The 16,682-nt window shown below is 46.4% G+C and overlaps 1 protein-coding gene across 5 annotated transcripts in view; it reads left to right on the top strand.

The window, feature by feature from the left end:
• The window catches only part of LOC144696692 (structural maintenance of chromosomes protein 1B-like), a 192,888-nt gene that overhangs the window by 68,406 nt on the left and 107,800 nt on the right, over positions 1 to 16,682 (top strand). For all 5 annotated transcript variants that reach the window (XM_078568295.1, XM_078568300.1, XM_078568296.1 and 2 more), the window contains exons 15-16: positions 4,473 to 4,579; positions 14,760 to 14,901. In XM_078568295.1, coding sequence (XP_078424421.1) covers positions 4,473 to 4,579; positions 14,760 to 14,901 — 249 coding nt within the window. The remainder of the gene's footprint in view (positions 1 to 4,472; positions 4,580 to 14,759; positions 14,902 to 16,682) is intronic.

Here is a 16,682-nt window from a genome sequence, read left to right as displayed (position 1 = left end):
ACAACCTGTATGGACAAAAGTGAGGTCTTCAACGTGGATGAGCAGGCTGGCCATGGCACCATGGTACAGGAAGCTGTCAAGGATGGGGAGCAAACAGGAATGTTGTGGTAGTAGAGGACAGTATGGCAAGGGGGATTGACATTGTTCTCTGCAGCAAAGAGTGAGAACCCAGAAGGTTGTCTTCCCTGCCTGGTGCCAGGGTTTGGGACATCTGTCCAGGGCTGGAGAGGGACTTGCAGGAGGAGGGGGAGGATCCAGTTGTCGTGGTCCATGGGGGTATCAACGACGTAGGCAGGACAAGGAAGGAGGTTCTATATAGTCAGTACGAGAAGCTAGGTACCAAATTAAGAAACAGGACCTCAAAGGTAATAACCTCTGGATTATTTCCTAAACCACGTGTAAATTGGCATAGGGTAAATAGGATTAGAGAGATGAATGTATGGCTCAAAGACTGGTGTGGATGAAGTGGGTTCTGATTCGTGGGGCACTGGCACCATTTGTTGGAGTTCTTTGAATTAGTAACATGTGCTGTGGATAAAGGGGAGCATGTAGACTTGCTGTATTTGGATTTCCAGAAGGCATTTGATAAAGTGCCACATCAAAGGTTATTGCGGAAAATAAAAGCTCATGGTGTAGTGGGTAACATATTAGCATGGATAGAAGATTGGTTGGCTGGCAGTAAACAGAGAGCATGCATAAATCGGTCTTTTTCTGATTGGCATGATCTGACGAGTGGAGTCCCACAGGAGTCTGTCCTGGGGCCTCAACTTATTACAATTTATGTCAATGACTTAGGTGAGGAGAGTGAAAGCATTGTAGCTAAATTTGCAGATGACACAAAGATAGGTAGGAAAGTATGTTGTGAAGAGACATAAGGAGATTGCAGATGGATATAGTTAGGTTGAGTAAGTGGGCAAAAATCTGTCAGATGGAGTATAATGTAGGAAAATGTGAAATTGTTCACTCTGGCTGGAAGAATAAAACAGCAAAGCATTACTTAAACGGAGAACGGCTGCAAAAATTCCGAGGTGCAAAGAGACCTAGGTGTTCTGGTGCATGAGTCACGAAAAGCTAGTATGCAGGCACAGCAAGTAATTAAGGCTAATGGAATGCCAGCCTTTATTATGAGAGGAATTGAACATAAATGTAAGGATGTTATGCTTCAGTTATCCAGGGCATTGGTGAGACAACATCTCAAATATTGTGTGCAGTTTTGATCTCCTTATTTAAGGAAGGATGTAAGTACTTTGGAGGTGGTTCAGAGGAGGTTTAATAAATTGATACCTGGAATGATCAGGCTGTCTAATGAGGAAAGGTTAGACAGACCGGGCTTGTTTCTGCTGGAGTTTAGAAGAGTGAGGGGTGACTTGACTGAAGTATATAAGATCCTGAACAGTAGTGATAAAGTGGATGTGGAAAGGATGTTTCTTCTTGTGGGTGAGTCCAGAAAGGGGCGGCACTGTTTTAAAATTAGGGGCTGCCCCTTTAGGACAGAGATGAATATTTTTTTCTTCCAGAGGGTTGTGAGACTATGGAACTCTCTGCCTCCGAAGGCAATGGAGGCATGGTCATTGAATATTTTTAAGACAGAGGTAGGTAGATTCTTAGGCAAGGGAATTAAAGGTTATCGGAGGTAGATGGGAATGTGGAATTCAAAACACAAACAGATCAGCCATGATCGTATTGAATGGCGGAGCAGGCTCAAGGGGCTGAATGGCCTACGAATGCTCCTATTTCATATGTTCATATGTACAAGGCTAGTGGGACAGTAGTCAACTGAATAATCAGTTATGAGACTCAGTAAAGTGTTTAGTTTAGCAGAAGCATTATTGGAAGACTGAGTTTAGGGAACTAATTTGCTTGCTCTGCACTTGACGGAAAAGTGGGCTTAGAGTGCAGTTTTTGGGTGTCTTGGGGAGAGGTACGAGTTGGGCGAGAAGCATCAAGTGAATGCTCAGGAATTCACCTGAAGAAAACGGTGTGCAACTGTGCCAGTCCGAAGCGAGAAACCTTTGTGTCAAGCTAGTGGTAACTCCTCATTAGTTTATGTGTCTAAAGATGTTGCTGGGGTAAAAAAATAGTGGGAATTTGAATTGTCGTCTTGTGTTTGTATTGAGATCTTTCTAACCTTTTTGTCTGGTGGAATATAGTTCATTTTTTATTGTTTTAATAAATATTTTTATTCTTTGTATTCAAGTTCATCAGCATACTCCTATGAATTTGTTCAGTAACTTTCCTCCACCTTTTCCAAAAAAAAGTTAGGATCTATCAAGCCAGGGATCTCCAGTATTCACAGCAGCTGGGATTGTAACACAGCTCAAACCTTTTTCAGTCTATTGGAAGTTTGTGTGGGACTCTTTTTGTGGGGGAAATTCAAATTTCCAGTCCTGTGGTCTCAGTCATGCCGGTCCCCAAACCCATTCCTAACATTTTTGGGGCACAAAAATCAATTTCCAAGATGTTATCTCAAAGATAACTTATCAAGCTAAACCTAGTTATGGTAAACTTCTTTTTCAGTCTACCTGTTCATTCTATCTGTGTTTGTGAAATAAATCTTGCATAGATTGATTGGCTATTTTACCTATTTGGATTTGCTGCTTAAGCTATAATATGCCTCTGATATGTCCATAACTGAAATGTCATCTCTTCTGTCCTCTGTACAGAGGCTGCTTGACCTTCTGAGTATTTCTATATTTTATGGGTGGAATTTTACGGCCCCTCCTGCCAGCGGGATTTTCCAGACCCGCCGAAGTCAATGGACTTTTGAATGGCTTGTTGCATTTTGTGGCCCCACCCCAGCTGCAAGGGGGTCCGTAAAATTCCACCCTAGGTGTTTTTGTAAAATTTCCAGCATTTGCAGTTTTTTGCTTTTTTCCCTGAACTTGGAAAGGGAGGGGAAAGATCTGGTTAGGGACTAATTGCATTTTATTTAAAGTAGACAAAGCTTGAGATTCAAGATATTTACTAAGAGAATAAAGCTACAAGATTCTACGGGTTTTGAACAAACAAAAACAAACTTTACTATACAATGCCAGAAAGAGAAACCAATTTACACTATCTATCTTATACTCTAACATTCAGGGTAAACGTGAGGTACGTGTGAATTAACAGGCAAACTGTGGTTAACCACATCACACTATACAATAAATGGCAGATGCGACCAAGACGGATTGCACAGATTTCTAAACAACCACCCAGACGTCAGAAAACACTTGTGAGCTAAACAATCTCGTTGAAACTCTGTCTCTCATGAGGGATTCCAGCCTTCACCTTCAAAGATTTTGCCTTGCAATTTTCTCAAAAAGTTGCTCCAACTCGGAAGGCGCCAACAACAGCCCACCTCATGATGTTCCAATCTCGTCTCCCGAGATTCTGTTCCCTGGATTCCCGAGTATGCACTCAAGCACCAACTCACAAGCACAATGGCTGCGTGGAGTAAAACACTTACTGCTCCAAAGGGGTGCCTTTTCCCCAAAGGCCCACAGCACGGAGTCACCAACTTTCTCTTCAATTGCCAGGGCTTCACCGGAGCCCTCTCCAATTTCCAGGACTTCTCCTGAGCACTCTCCGATTACCAGGGCTTCTCTTCAGCCTTCTTCACTTAAAGTCTGCTAACTGTAGCCCTTTTCCTGCTTGGAGCCACTTTCTCTGATTCTCCCTTTTTAACTTAACTGGGACCTCTTCCTGTTTTTTTCCCCCTCTCTGGGACTCTTGTTTTAGGACCTCTTCCTGTCCCCTCTCCCTTTGGGACCTCTCCCTGTCCTATGCCTGGGACTCTTATCTCCAAAGGCATGCAATTCCCTGGTCACATGACCCAGATTTTTGCACCATTTTCCCTTCCTGCACAGGCACACTCAGCCCGTCCTCTGCCCAAAATGTGTGCAGCTTGATCCCAGTCTGCGCATGCATGGTAACTCCGAGGTCTGTCAGGATTTGGAGTTCCCGACCTCTGCTCTCGATGAGAAGGTAAGTTGATACGTACATGAAGGGGCACATGAAAGAGATACTAGAGGCCTCCTCATGTGTGGAATCATGCCCTGAAAGAATCATGGGAGTATGGGAGAGAAGAGGAGAAAATGGAAAAGAAGAAAATGACTATGCCAATAATGATACAGCTGTTGAGGAATAGTCCCAATTCCAGGTTCAAGTGTTAATTTTCATAATGGTTAAACATCCTGGAGCCAATTTTCGCTTTTGGCATGTGTTGTAAACTGGCAGATGTGGATCGACTTGGTTCTAGACCTCACTGAAGTCAATGGAAAAGGAAATTGGACGGGATGTATAATGAGCAGTCAATCTGCAATTTCCGGTTCACCACCTATTGCCAAAAGTGAAAAATTCCCCTCCCCCTACCCCAATCTGTTGGGATAGTAGATTTATCTGCAACGGTGCACAATGTTTACAGATCAAAGGAATGATGCTAGAAGGGAAAAGTATATTCAGAATAATAGTTAGTATTCTGTTCTAAACAGGTTGAAGATAGAGTGTTTGAAGAATTTTGTACCAAGATTGGCGTAGCAAATATTCGTGAGTACGAGGATGAGCATGTGAAGCAGCTGGAAGAAATAGATAAGAAAAGGTTATTCACTATCTGAATAATATGCATAAGTAATACACTTATCTATAAAGGGGCAACTGAACAACAGGCATTTAATGTAATTGTATATGAAAATTTCTACAGTATATACAATCTGCTAAAGTATTTTCAAATTTACTTTGCTGAACTGCACACTCTGCGGATTGTAGACATTTTTGCAAAGAATTGGATCTGATTATAGGATAACAAAACTAAAAATTAGATTGAAAAATCAGTAATGTTTGCTGTGTTCCTGGCCATGAGACATTAAAGTAAATGTTCCTCTACACCATTCTCGTTGTCCAACTTTATCATGTCCGGAGGGCCACAACATTTCAATTCTTTTCTCACTCAAGGGGCCGATGAGCAAATTTCAAAAAGATAAGGTTTGGCACATTAAACATTAATTTTTTTTAAAAAGCTGAGATATGAAAAGAAACAACTTGTTGAGCAACAAAACAATGTCAAAACAATAAATTGATAACTTTTAAAAATGAGTAATAAGTAAAGATGACCATTAGAGTGCAAGTGGATTAGTGTTTGTGTCTCTGGCTCACTCCCAGTCTCAGGGTGCTCAATCGTTCAACCTCACTCACGGTGAGAGTGGGTTTGAGGGTAAAAGAGAACCCTTAAACTGGAAGTGAGCCAGACTTACACGCACACTCACTCTCTCTCTCTCTCTCTCTCACACGTACACTCCTCTCAGGAGTGAAGGAAGTGCACATACACATGCCGGGGGTTGGGTGGTGGAGGGAAGCGGACTTGGAAAAGCTTATCAAAAGTGAGCACTCTTCCACAGCAGCTCCATGTACATGCTTGGAGTCGGGCCTCTGAAGGTTTTCTGCCCACTCAAACAACGCAAAAGCAGAATGTGCCACCAAATGCTCCAGAACTTCTCATCCCTCGGGTTCAGACTGCAAATTAATGTGTGTTTTAGGGGGCAGTAGAATAATTGGCCAACTGGGCAAGTTGTAGAATCCCCTTGCAAAAGGTGGCCATGGCACAGTTATTGGTGGAGGTGCTCAGAGCCCCTTGCAATGTTTTTATTAAGGTTTAGACCAGTATCTCTCATGGTTCAAGGTAACAGCGTAGCCTTGCAGTTTGGGTTAGGAGAATGCCTGCACCTGAGCTGAGAGCACAGCATGCAGTCCAATGACCGAAGCTGCCACCAATTGGTCATGTGAAAAGGGGTGGAAGTGGGTGGGGTTTCGACAGCCATGAAGCACACCAGCCATCCAAGCGGTGGCCAGCGCTCTCCTGCATGCGTGAAGGGGCCTTTAGACTTAACCAAGAGAGGTTAGGACACATATGCTAACCCACACATCTCTCTCTCTCTTTGATCCTACAGGAGAACATCAGGCAAATGGAGCCCACTGGTATGCCTCATGGCTTACAAAGAGCAGAGAAGAAGAAGAAAAGTGCATTGGAGGCGCCTTGCTTGGCAAAGGGAGGAGCACCTCCCTCAAGATGAAGGTGCGGCAGGGCCTGCTGTGCGTGCAGTTGAAGATCCACAGAAAGCCATCGCTCGTAGGCGCTTCATTAGACCCAGGTTCTATAGATGGAGCTTGTCATTCCTGCAGATGACTGAGAACCAGTGTCACTGAACACTGCGCATGTCTTGGGAACTGGTCGGTCACCTGCTGCAGGATTTGGCGTCACAAGGACATGGAAGGCATCCACTGCCAGTGGCGGTGAAAGTGACCCGGCCGCTCGATTTTTACGCCAGTGGCTCCACAGGTGACCTGTGTGGGATCTCACAAGCCTCCATGCACAAGTGTATCCAGGAAGTCACAGACGCCATCTTCATGAAGGCACTGAACTTTTGTGCGTTTCGCCCGGGATCAGGAAAGCCAGGAAGCAAGAGCACTGGCATTTGCACAGATCTCAGGTTTCCCACAGGTGCAGGGTGCCATCAACTACACTCACATGGCATCTAGGTATCTGTGGCAACAAGCAGTCAACTACATCAACCTCAAGAGCTTCCACTCGCTGAATGTTTAACTGGTGTGTGACCACCACAACTGCATCCTACTGGTCCACACACGATTCCCAGGGAGTGCCCACAACCCCTACATCATTAGCAGGTCTGAGATCCCTGACATCTTCCAAGGTCCACAGAGGCTGCAGGTTTGGCTCCTTGGGGACAAGGGCTACCCACAGAGAATGTGGCTGAAGATGGCTGTGCAGCGGCTTCAGACTGCAGCAGAGCAACGGTATAACGAGGCTCATGCAGCAACCTGGACTTAGATGGAGCAAACGATAGGCATCTTGAAACTGAGGTTCCGGTGCCTTGATAGGTCTGGTGGAGTACTGCAATGTAGTCCAGTCCATTGTAGCTTGCTGCGCGCTACATAACCTGGCTCTGTAATGGGGGAGGACCTGGCTGAGGAAGAGATGGAACAGCTGCACATCTCCTTCAATGAGGAGGACAGCAAAGGGAATGACGGTGATGTATTTCTCGAAGGTGAGGATGCCGGTGATGAGGTCATTGCACTGGCCAGATGAGGCAGGCGCACTTGAGAGGCCCTCATAGCCGCAAGATTCATGGGGGAAGATGACGAGATTCATTGAGGACAGTCCTGGCATCCTCACCTTGCATATGTGAATGTTTGGCTCCTGTGTGAATGATGGCAGCGCATGTACCTTCAGTGCTCAGGCTCACGCCATGGAGATGCAGTGGAGGCCCTAATAGTCACATGATTCCAGGAGGATGATGATGACATGCTCCATAGCTCTTCACATTGCCCCTGTGAATATCTGACATCTGCCTGGCTGAGGGAAGCTCGCTTGTGCTCTATGATTGGGGTGATATAATGGAAACGCAGCCATGAAACTTTAAATGCATCTGGCCCTTTATCAGCCTTCAGCACCTGTCCTCTTCAGGAGCACACCGTCACCGGACAAAGATGCTGAAGATATGAGGGGCCAGTCCCATCTCAAAAGCACTGAGAGCACACAAGAGAGAATAACGGAACTCTGACACCTGCCCATGACAAACTGGCAGCAATGACAAGCACCCATCGAGGTGCAGGCATCACTAATGTGTCCAGTGAGTGTGAAGCCGGACCATCACTTTGCTCTGAAAGACTGAGAAACCTGCCTTTATCTTGTACATTAACCAACGTTTCATATCTGAGTGATATGAACACTATTTATCATAACAGGGAGCCATAGGCAAGGAAATATTTTTGGGTGCTCATTTACAATAGTGCACATTATGTATAAGCGATTAACACCTGTGCCCAGGCTGTGCAACTACATCTTCTTTGAGGTGTCAGCTGTGGCTCAGTTCATAGCACCCTCGCCTTTGAATCAGAAGGTTGTGGGTTCATGTCCCACTCCTGGAAACCAAGAACCGTGAATGTACTCGAAAGAGTTACAATCTGTGACTGTTGATAACTCGAAAGAGTTACATCTTCTTATGAGAGGTGTCAGCTGTGGCTCAGTTCATAGCACCCTCGCCTTTGAATCAGAAGGTTGTGGGTTCATGTCCCACTCCCGGAAACCAAGAACTGTGAATGTACTCGAAAGAGTTACATACGATCTGTTGATAACTCGAAAGAGTATCATACTGTGCCAAAGGTTTTGAGGTGTCAGCTGTTGCTCAGTTCATAGCACCCTCGCCTTTGAATCAGAAGGTTGTGGGTTCATGTCCCACTCCCGGAAACCAAGAACTGTGAATGTACTCGAAAGAGTTACATGCGATCTGTTGATAACTCGAAAGAGTTACATCTTCTTATGAGAGGTGTCAGCTGTGGGTCAGTTCATAGCACCCTCGCCTTTGAATCAGAAGGTTGTGGGTTCATGTCCCACTCCCGGAAAAAAAAAGTCAAGAACTGTGAATGTACTCGAAAGAGTTACAACTTCTTATGAGAGGTGTCAGCTGTGGCTCAGTTCATAGCACCCTCGCCTTTGAATCAGAAGGTTGTGGGTTCATGTCCCACTCCCGGAAACCAAGAACTGTGAATGTACTCGAAAGAGTTACATGCGATCTGTTGATAACTCGAAAGAGTTACATCTTCTTATGAGAGGTGTCAGCTGTGGGTCAGTTTATAGCACCCTCGCCTTTGAATCAGAAGGTTGTGGGTTCATGTCCCACTCCCGGAAACCAAGAACTGTGAATGTACTCGAAAGAGTTACAATCTATGACTGTTGATAACTCGAAAGAGTTACATCTTTTTATGAGAGGTGTCAGCTGTGGCTCAGTTCATAGCACCCTCACCTTTGAGTCAGAAAGTTGTGGGTTCATGTCCCACTCCCAGAAAAAAAAACCAAGAACTGTGAATGTAATCGAAAGAGTTACATGAGATCTGTTGATAACTCTAAAGAGTTATATCTTCTTAACCTTCCTAAACCTGCCGCTAATTCTTGGTACTCCCCCGACATCCACAGCAGAGGTGGAAGCAGCCTGCTGACTTGGATGCTCTGCGTCTGATGACTTGCATCCTCTGGAGGGCCGGGATCGGGAGGGCCCCAGTCTGCTTTGGGTGTCCTGCTGTGGGCCAGCTGCACCCTCCTCATCTGTGGAGCTGGAGCTGCGGGGCTCACAGGAAGATCGGATTTAGATTGGCCGGACATTCCCAGAGTCACCTGGGTAGATGGCCCCCGAGTGTTGAGCTGCTGGTCCACCTTATGGATGTCCCACAGCCCCTGGCTGACTCCTTGAGGAGAAGGGGCAGCTGGAATGAGATCAAGCTGCCCCACACCCCTCTTGTATTGACACTGCTGGAGACCAACTATGGCATCAGCCTGCGCAGTAGTGCAGGACTAATGTCCTGGACCAAGGTCTCCATGGCGGCCACTATCTTGTCAGTGTTGACCTCGGTGCATTGGCATTCCAGTACTATCACCTCAAACTGAAGGCGGATGGACTCCTTCATCATCCCTTGCAATCTGAGGAGTGCACCATCCCTTCCTGATGTTATCGTGATTGTCTTTGCAGCTCCAGCAACTGATTGAGGACCAAGTCCAGAGACTCATCATCTGACTCGGACTCAGCAGATTCCTTGCTTCCAGCAGTCCTCTGGGTGCTGGCAACAAAGGATATCCCTGTCTCTGCCTGCTGTGGAACTGCTTGTGTAGTATGCTCACCAAATTGTGATCCCGAGGCTACTCGACATCTAGATCCCACTGAAGTGTGTGTCACTATGCTGGTGGAGGGTGTGGGTGAGCGCCATGACGGGTCTTCAACGGTGCTGCCCTCGGGGTCCTCATCCGAGGTGCTCTCAGCGCTGGGGTCAGGCTCATGGATACCTGAAGGTGACGTGTCAGATATGCCTAGGACAGAAAGTGGAGATTATTAGCGCTTGGCAGCCATGTTGAACACAGTACAGTGGGCTTAGAGTAGCATTGAGAGAGCAATTATGTGCAAGATTACCCTGGCGGCACGGATGAGATCATTTATCTGTTTTCTGCACTGGCTGGCCAACCTCTTGTGTGCAGTATTGGCACTGATCATCTCTGCCGCCACCTCCCAAGTTGGAGTGGTGAGACTGATGGGACTCCTGTGGGCAGAGTTGGGTAGAGGACTTCGGCAGGCCTCTACGGCATCCAAAAGGCATCCCAGGAATGTGTCACTGAATCAGGGGCTACACTCTTCTTGGCTTTCAGGGCTGTGTCTTCACTGGAGTAGTCCTGGACTGTAAGCATTGAGAAGTTTGCACGTGGCTGCATAAATATGGCGCCCGGCATGAGGAAATGACAAGGTGGCGTTGTGGCCAATTAGAGGCCTGCCACCAATGATCCAATGTGTTTCCCGTGACTGCATAATTTATGAGGTGAGATGTGGACGATACGGCACGAAAACCTGCCATTGTGGCTGGCGGATGCTACACAGAAGACATGGCCCTGAAAGGCAAGAAGACTGCAACTCCCCCCCCCCCCCCGCCACAGGAGAGGCAGCAACATCACCAATTCAGCTTGGGAGGCAGTGGCAGCGGTGGTCAGTGCCAATGCCCTGCAAAAGAGGACAGCCACCCAGTGCCGAAAGAGGATGAATGATCTTCCCGCCAGGGTACGTCACTGTTTCTCATCACTCCCAACTCACACACACTCAAACCCATTACACACCCACAGGGTTCTCCTCACTGCCAGCTTAAGGGACATCACCATTCATTCTCTCACACACACCTTTATCTGCCATGCGGATCGTGTCCTCATCGCGTCCATGGCACCACTTACCACCCACACAGGCCAGGCATTCTTCTCATCTGGCCTGGCAAGCATCCTGCTTACACTCTCTGCACCTGTATTCATTTTTTTTATTCATGTGGTCATTGCTGGCTATGTCAGCATTTATTGCCCACCCCTAATTTCCCTCAGGAAGGTGGTGGTGAGCTGCCTTCTTGAACCACTGCCCATGTGTTGTAGGTACACCCACAGCGCTGTTAGAGAGGGAGTTCCAGGATTTTGACCCAGCGATAGTGAAGGAACAGCAATATATTTCCAAAGCAGGATGGTAAGTGGCTTGGAGAGGAACTTCCAGTTGGTGGTGTTCCCATTTCCCATGTGCCTGCTACCTTTGTTGTTCTATATTGTAGTGGTCGTGGGTTTGGAAGGTGCTATCTAAGGAGGCTTGGTGAATTCCTGTAGTGCATCTTGTAGATGGTACATCCTGCTGCCACTATTCATTGATGGTAAATGTTTGTGGACGGGGTGCCAATCAAACGAGCTGCTTTGTCCTGGATGGTGTCAAGCTTCTTGAGCATTGGAGCTGCACTCATCCAGACAAATGGAGAGTATTCCATCACACTCCTGACTTGGTGCCTTGCAGATGGCGGACAGGTTTTGGGCGTTAGAAGGTAGGTTACTCACCGCAGGATTCCTATCCTCTGACCTGTTCTTGTAGCCACAGGATTTATATGGCTAGTCCAGTTTCAGTTTATGATCAATGGTAACCTCCTGGACGTTGATAGTGGGGGATTCAGTGATGGTAATACCTTTGAATGTGAAGAGACAATGGTTAGATTCTCTCTTGTTGGAGATGGCTGTTGCCTGGCACTTGTGTGACGTGAATGTCACTTGCCACTTGTCAGGGACTGCAGCGGTTCAAGAAGGCAGCTTACCACCACTTTCTCAAGGGCAATTGGGGATGGACAGTAAATGCAGGCTTAGCCAGCAACGCCCACATCCCGTTAATGAATTTTTAAAAAAGCCCAAACCTGGATGTTGTCGAGGATTTGCTACATTTGGACACACGGATGGCCTTCTGTATCTGAGGAGTCACGAATGGTGCTGAACATTGTGCAATCATCAATGAACATCCCCCCTCCTGACCTTCTGATGGAAGGAAGGGCATTGATGAGGAGCAGCTGAAGATAGTTGGGCCGGGGACACTAAAGGTACTTCTGATGACCTGGCAGTGAGATAATTGACTTCCAACAACCACGACCATCTTCCTTTGTGCTAGGTATGACTCCAACCAGCGGAGAATTTTCCCCCTGATGCCCATTGACTCCAGTTTTGTTAGGGCTCCTTGCTGTCACATTCTATCAAATGCTGCCTTGACGTCAAGGGCAGTCACACTCTCCTCACCTCTGGAGTTCCGCTCTTTTGTTCTTGTTTGAACCAAGGCTGTAATGAGGTCAGGAGCTGAGTGGCCCTGGTTGAACCCAAACTGAGCATCAGTGAGCAGGTTATTGTTAAGCAAGCGCTGCTTGATATCACTGTTGATCATTTTACTGATGATCGAGAGAAGACTGACGGGGGTGCTAATTGGCCGGGTTGGATTGTCCTGCTTTTTGTGTACAGGACATACCTGGGCAATTTTCCACATTTCTGGGTCAGTGCCAGTGTTATAGCTGTAGTGGAACAACTTGGCTAGGGGCGCGGCAAGGTTTGGAGCACAAGTCCTCAGTACTATCGCTGTAATATTGTCATGGCCCATAGCCTTTGCAGTGTCCAGTGCCTTCGGCCATTTCTTGATATCACGTGGAGTGAATCTAATTGGCTGAAAACTGGCATCTGTGATTCTGGGGAACTCAGGAGAAGGCTAAGATGGATAATCCACTCAACACTTCTGTCTGAAGATTGTTGCAAATACCTCAGCCTTATCTTTTGCACTGGTGTGCTGGGCTCCCACATCATTGAGGATGAGGATATTTGTGGTGCCTCCTCCTCCAGTGAGTTGTTTAATTGTCCACCACCATCCACAGCTGGATGTGGCAGGACTGCAGAGCTTAGATCTGATCCGTTGGTTGTGGAGTCACTTAGCTCTGTCTATCGCCTTCTGCTTATGCTGTTTGGCATGCAGTTAGTCCTGTCGTGTAGCTTCATCAGGTTGACACCTCACTTTTAGTTATGTTTCATGCTGCTCCTGCAGTAGTGCCCTCCTGCACTCTTCATTGAACCAGGGTTGATCCCCTGGTTTGGTGGTAATGGTAGAATGGGGAATGTGCCAGGCTGTGAGGTTACAGATTGTGGTTGAGTTCAATTCTGCTGCTGCTGATGGCCCACAGTGCCTCATGGTTTGCCCAGTCTTGAGTTGCTAGATCTGTTTGAAATCTATCCCATTTAGCACAGTAGTAGTGCCACAGAACTCAATGGCGGGTTTCCTCAGTGCGAAGACGGGACTCCCTCTCTACAAGGACTCCTACCGATACTGTTATGGAGAGATGTATCTACGGCAGGCAGATCAGTGAAGATGAGGTCAAGTCTTTTTTCCTCTCTTGCTGGGAGTGGGCATGGTGAGTCATCATGTGCACTAAACACTCAGCATCCATATGGTGGCTTGGAATCTCCGCCAAGAGTTAAGGGGCCTTGAGAGACAGCCGCAGGCAATGACGTGATCAAGAGTGGTCCTTAGAAGACAATTGCTGACCCATTCATTTCTCTTTTTGATACTGCAGTGTCGAGACAATCAGGAACATGGAGTCTGGTGATCTCGCTGTCTGCCTGATCGCTTATAGCAGGAGAGAGGGAGAAGAATGTGATGGAGGTGCCTGGCTTGCCAAAGGGAGGAGCAGAACCCTGATGACCAAGGGGTGGCACAGCATCCTCCGCTTGCAGAGGGTGAACCCCACAGAACTGTTGTTCATAGGCACATCGCTAGACCCAGGACCTACAGATGGCGCATGTGCGACCTGCAGATGAGCAAGAACCAGTGTCGCCCTTGCCTGCGCATGTCATGGGAACTGGTCACGCACATATGCCACCTTTTGCGGGATTCGGGACCACGGGGACTCGGAGGGCATCCACTGCAGTTGGCAGTTAAAATTACCGCCGCCATCAATTTCTATGGCAGTGGCTCCTTCCAAGGCTCCATTGCAAGGGACTAGGAGCGCACCCCTCCGTCGGTGTTCGATGGCCACCTTTCCCAACAGGATCCTCAGGCTTGCGCAGTCATGCAGCCCCATAGCACTTGTTTGAGTTTGAAATGTGCGCGTGGCGGGGTTAGCAGTAGAGGAGCAATCATTGGCACTGTGAGGAATTAGTGCTGCTTGAGTGGGCACATTTGCTTGACTAGGCTGACTCCAAGAATGTCAACTGAGGCCAAGCTAAAAGCTCTCAGCTGCGGTAAAGTGCCAATCTTTGACATGTTTGGCCATTAGCTGGGCTGTTTTCTTCCTCCCCCACCCACATGTGTTTGTGCTCAAACTTCTGTCAGTGCTGCCATGACACACACACACACTCTCCCCCTCTGATGGGCCCCACTCTCACTGCAGCCCCCCCTTTCTTGCTCCAGGCTCTGGAACTTCCCTTAAAAATTTACCTTCCCATTGATTGCTGCTTGTGAGCCTATCAGCAGATAATGCAGGGAGAAACCAGCCTATGATAGGATGAGCAGCTCCACAGCATTTTCAAATCTTATGATTTTTTTACGTCCAAAAAATGTTTGGTGGGCCGGGTAGAAGTTGGATAAGCCTAATCTACACATTTGGGCAGTAAGCTGGCAGAGAGGATCACTTGCCCATTGTCAAACCTGTTTGATTTTCATTTCACTGGAATTAATGGAATAACAACTGGGAATTTTCTGGAACGGATTAGCACTCCGCTCCACCAGATTACTGGCCAGCTGGTGAATACAACAATTTGCCCAAGATGTTACTGTTAGCGTTTACCTACATGTTACAGTACTAGTGATCGGTCATTAGACTCTTCTAGAAACCAATGGTCTTATGTAAAACAGATTCTTATGAAGATTGATGTTTTACCATCTTGAAGGCATTTTCTCCCTACATTGCAGATCAGAGTTTGAGAATCAGAAAACAAGGCTAATGATCCAGCTGGAATATTCATATAGCCAAATTGAAGAAGATATCAAAAAAATCCAGAAGTGGAAGGAAGCTATTGAAAAAGATGAACAAGAAATAGCGAAGTTAAAGAAGGTAATGAGTAGTTAAATTCGTTTAGAAGTTATATGAAAGTACATTAATGAACTTTCTAACTTCTTAGAAGCGATGAGTTCAGTGACTGCATTAATGTTTGAGTTTTATTAATATTGCAGAAGCATTGAATTTATCAGAGTTAAAAAATAGTATTCTCAAAATATCTTTTGTTGATCAGTTGAAGTTTTGATTGTATTCCAGTTACTGACCCACAGTTTTACTTCATAATCAGTTTTACGTCCTACTTCTGCTCCTACGTCTTATGGTTATGGGGAAAAGGCAGGAAAGCGGAGTTGAGGATTATCAGATCAGCCATGATCTCATTGAATGGCGGAGCAGACTCGCTGGGCCGAATGGCCTACTTCTGCACTTACGTCTTATGGTCCTCTTCTTCAGTTTATTTACACACAAATCTCTGGACAGATTTCTTTCTTAAGCTACAAAACAAGTTAGGCATTAAATTTAGTTGGATAACCTACTTACTTGAATTGCAAAGTACAGATGCACTGCTACTGGATGATGTGTTGAATCTGCTGTCACTCCCTGAGTTTACAGCCCCATCCCAAACCCTTTCTCCAGCCAGATTATCATTGTTCACTGGGGTAAAAATTGGTATATGTTATGCCCCTGTTTTGAACATACAAGGAGCGCAACTGAGCAGTGGACTGTTGGGACCCAACCTGCACAGGCATTAGACGCCCTGCTAAATTTTTAGGGACTATTTTTAGAGAAGACTTTATAAGGTGAGGATTTAGGCTCCTTAAATATGTGAATGAAGGGCCTAACTAACGTTCATTGAAGGACCCCTATTCAAAACTTTCTGCTGCCCCGATGGCCACTGGCTAAAGGATAAGTATTTTTTTAAACTTTTAACAGAAATATCACTCTGTGGAGCTAGGTGAAGCGGGAATGCTTCCTTGATTCCATAGTACTGGCAATCCAATCCATTACTTGGAACTCAGCTGTGGGTTGCTGCTGTTGATGGTCGAAAATTGATCTTTCTCATGGAGTAAGCTGCCAGTAGACAGGTGCCAGGATCTCACCCCAAATATGTAGATGAGGCCAAGTTTTGGAACAGCTTTTAGCCTCACTGTTCAAGTACCTACTGTTCGCACAGTGCGTAATCTTAATTTCGGCATCATCATATTCCCATTTTTGACTTTCAATTTAAAACACCTTACATTTATTTGTAATGAATTTAATTTGCTATAACTGCCCATTTGTGCTTTCTGTTTAGGTAAATCTTTTAGTAATTCCTGGAAGCCAGAAGAGGTCAAAGGGCAAAGTCAGAGTAAGTGAGGTAGGGGGAAAGTGGAGCAATGTTAGAGCCTGTGGAGGAAGGTAGAGTATAAAGATTGTGGTGAGAGAGAAGATATAAATCAAAGCCAAGGAAAATTGTAGACCAAGGTGTGAAGGGAGTAGCAATTAGATCAAGATTAGAGACTGGGAGAGAGAGGCAAGTTGGTACAAGGTTAGAGGCCTATGAGGCTGAGGTAGCCTAGGAGAGGGGCAAGGTAGAGAATAGTAAGTGGACAGAGGAAAGTTAGAGGCCTTGGAGGGGAAATCAAAACCTTTGGAGGATGCCAGAGCAGGCTTGAAGCATAGAGAAATTTGCTACATTGCTGAACCAATAACACCAGAATGGTATGGGAAAGGGAGCAGGAGCTAGAGATGGAGGGTGGAGAAGGGAATAGGGAAGGAGAGCAAGAAAGAGTGGATGGCAAGGGAGGGAAGGTGGCAGACAGGGAAATCTGAGAGATATAAATTATTTATGAATCTAA

The sequence above is a fragment of the Cetorhinus maximus genome, chromosome 22 (assembly GCF_964194155.1).
Source record: "Cetorhinus maximus chromosome 22, sCetMax3.hap1.1, whole genome shotgun sequence".
NCBI classification, from domain to species: Eukaryota; Metazoa; Chordata; class Chondrichthyes; order Lamniformes; family Cetorhinidae; genus Cetorhinus; species Cetorhinus maximus.
Note: the sequence above shows the minus strand (reverse complement) of the source record. Positions and strands in the feature narration are given on the sequence as shown.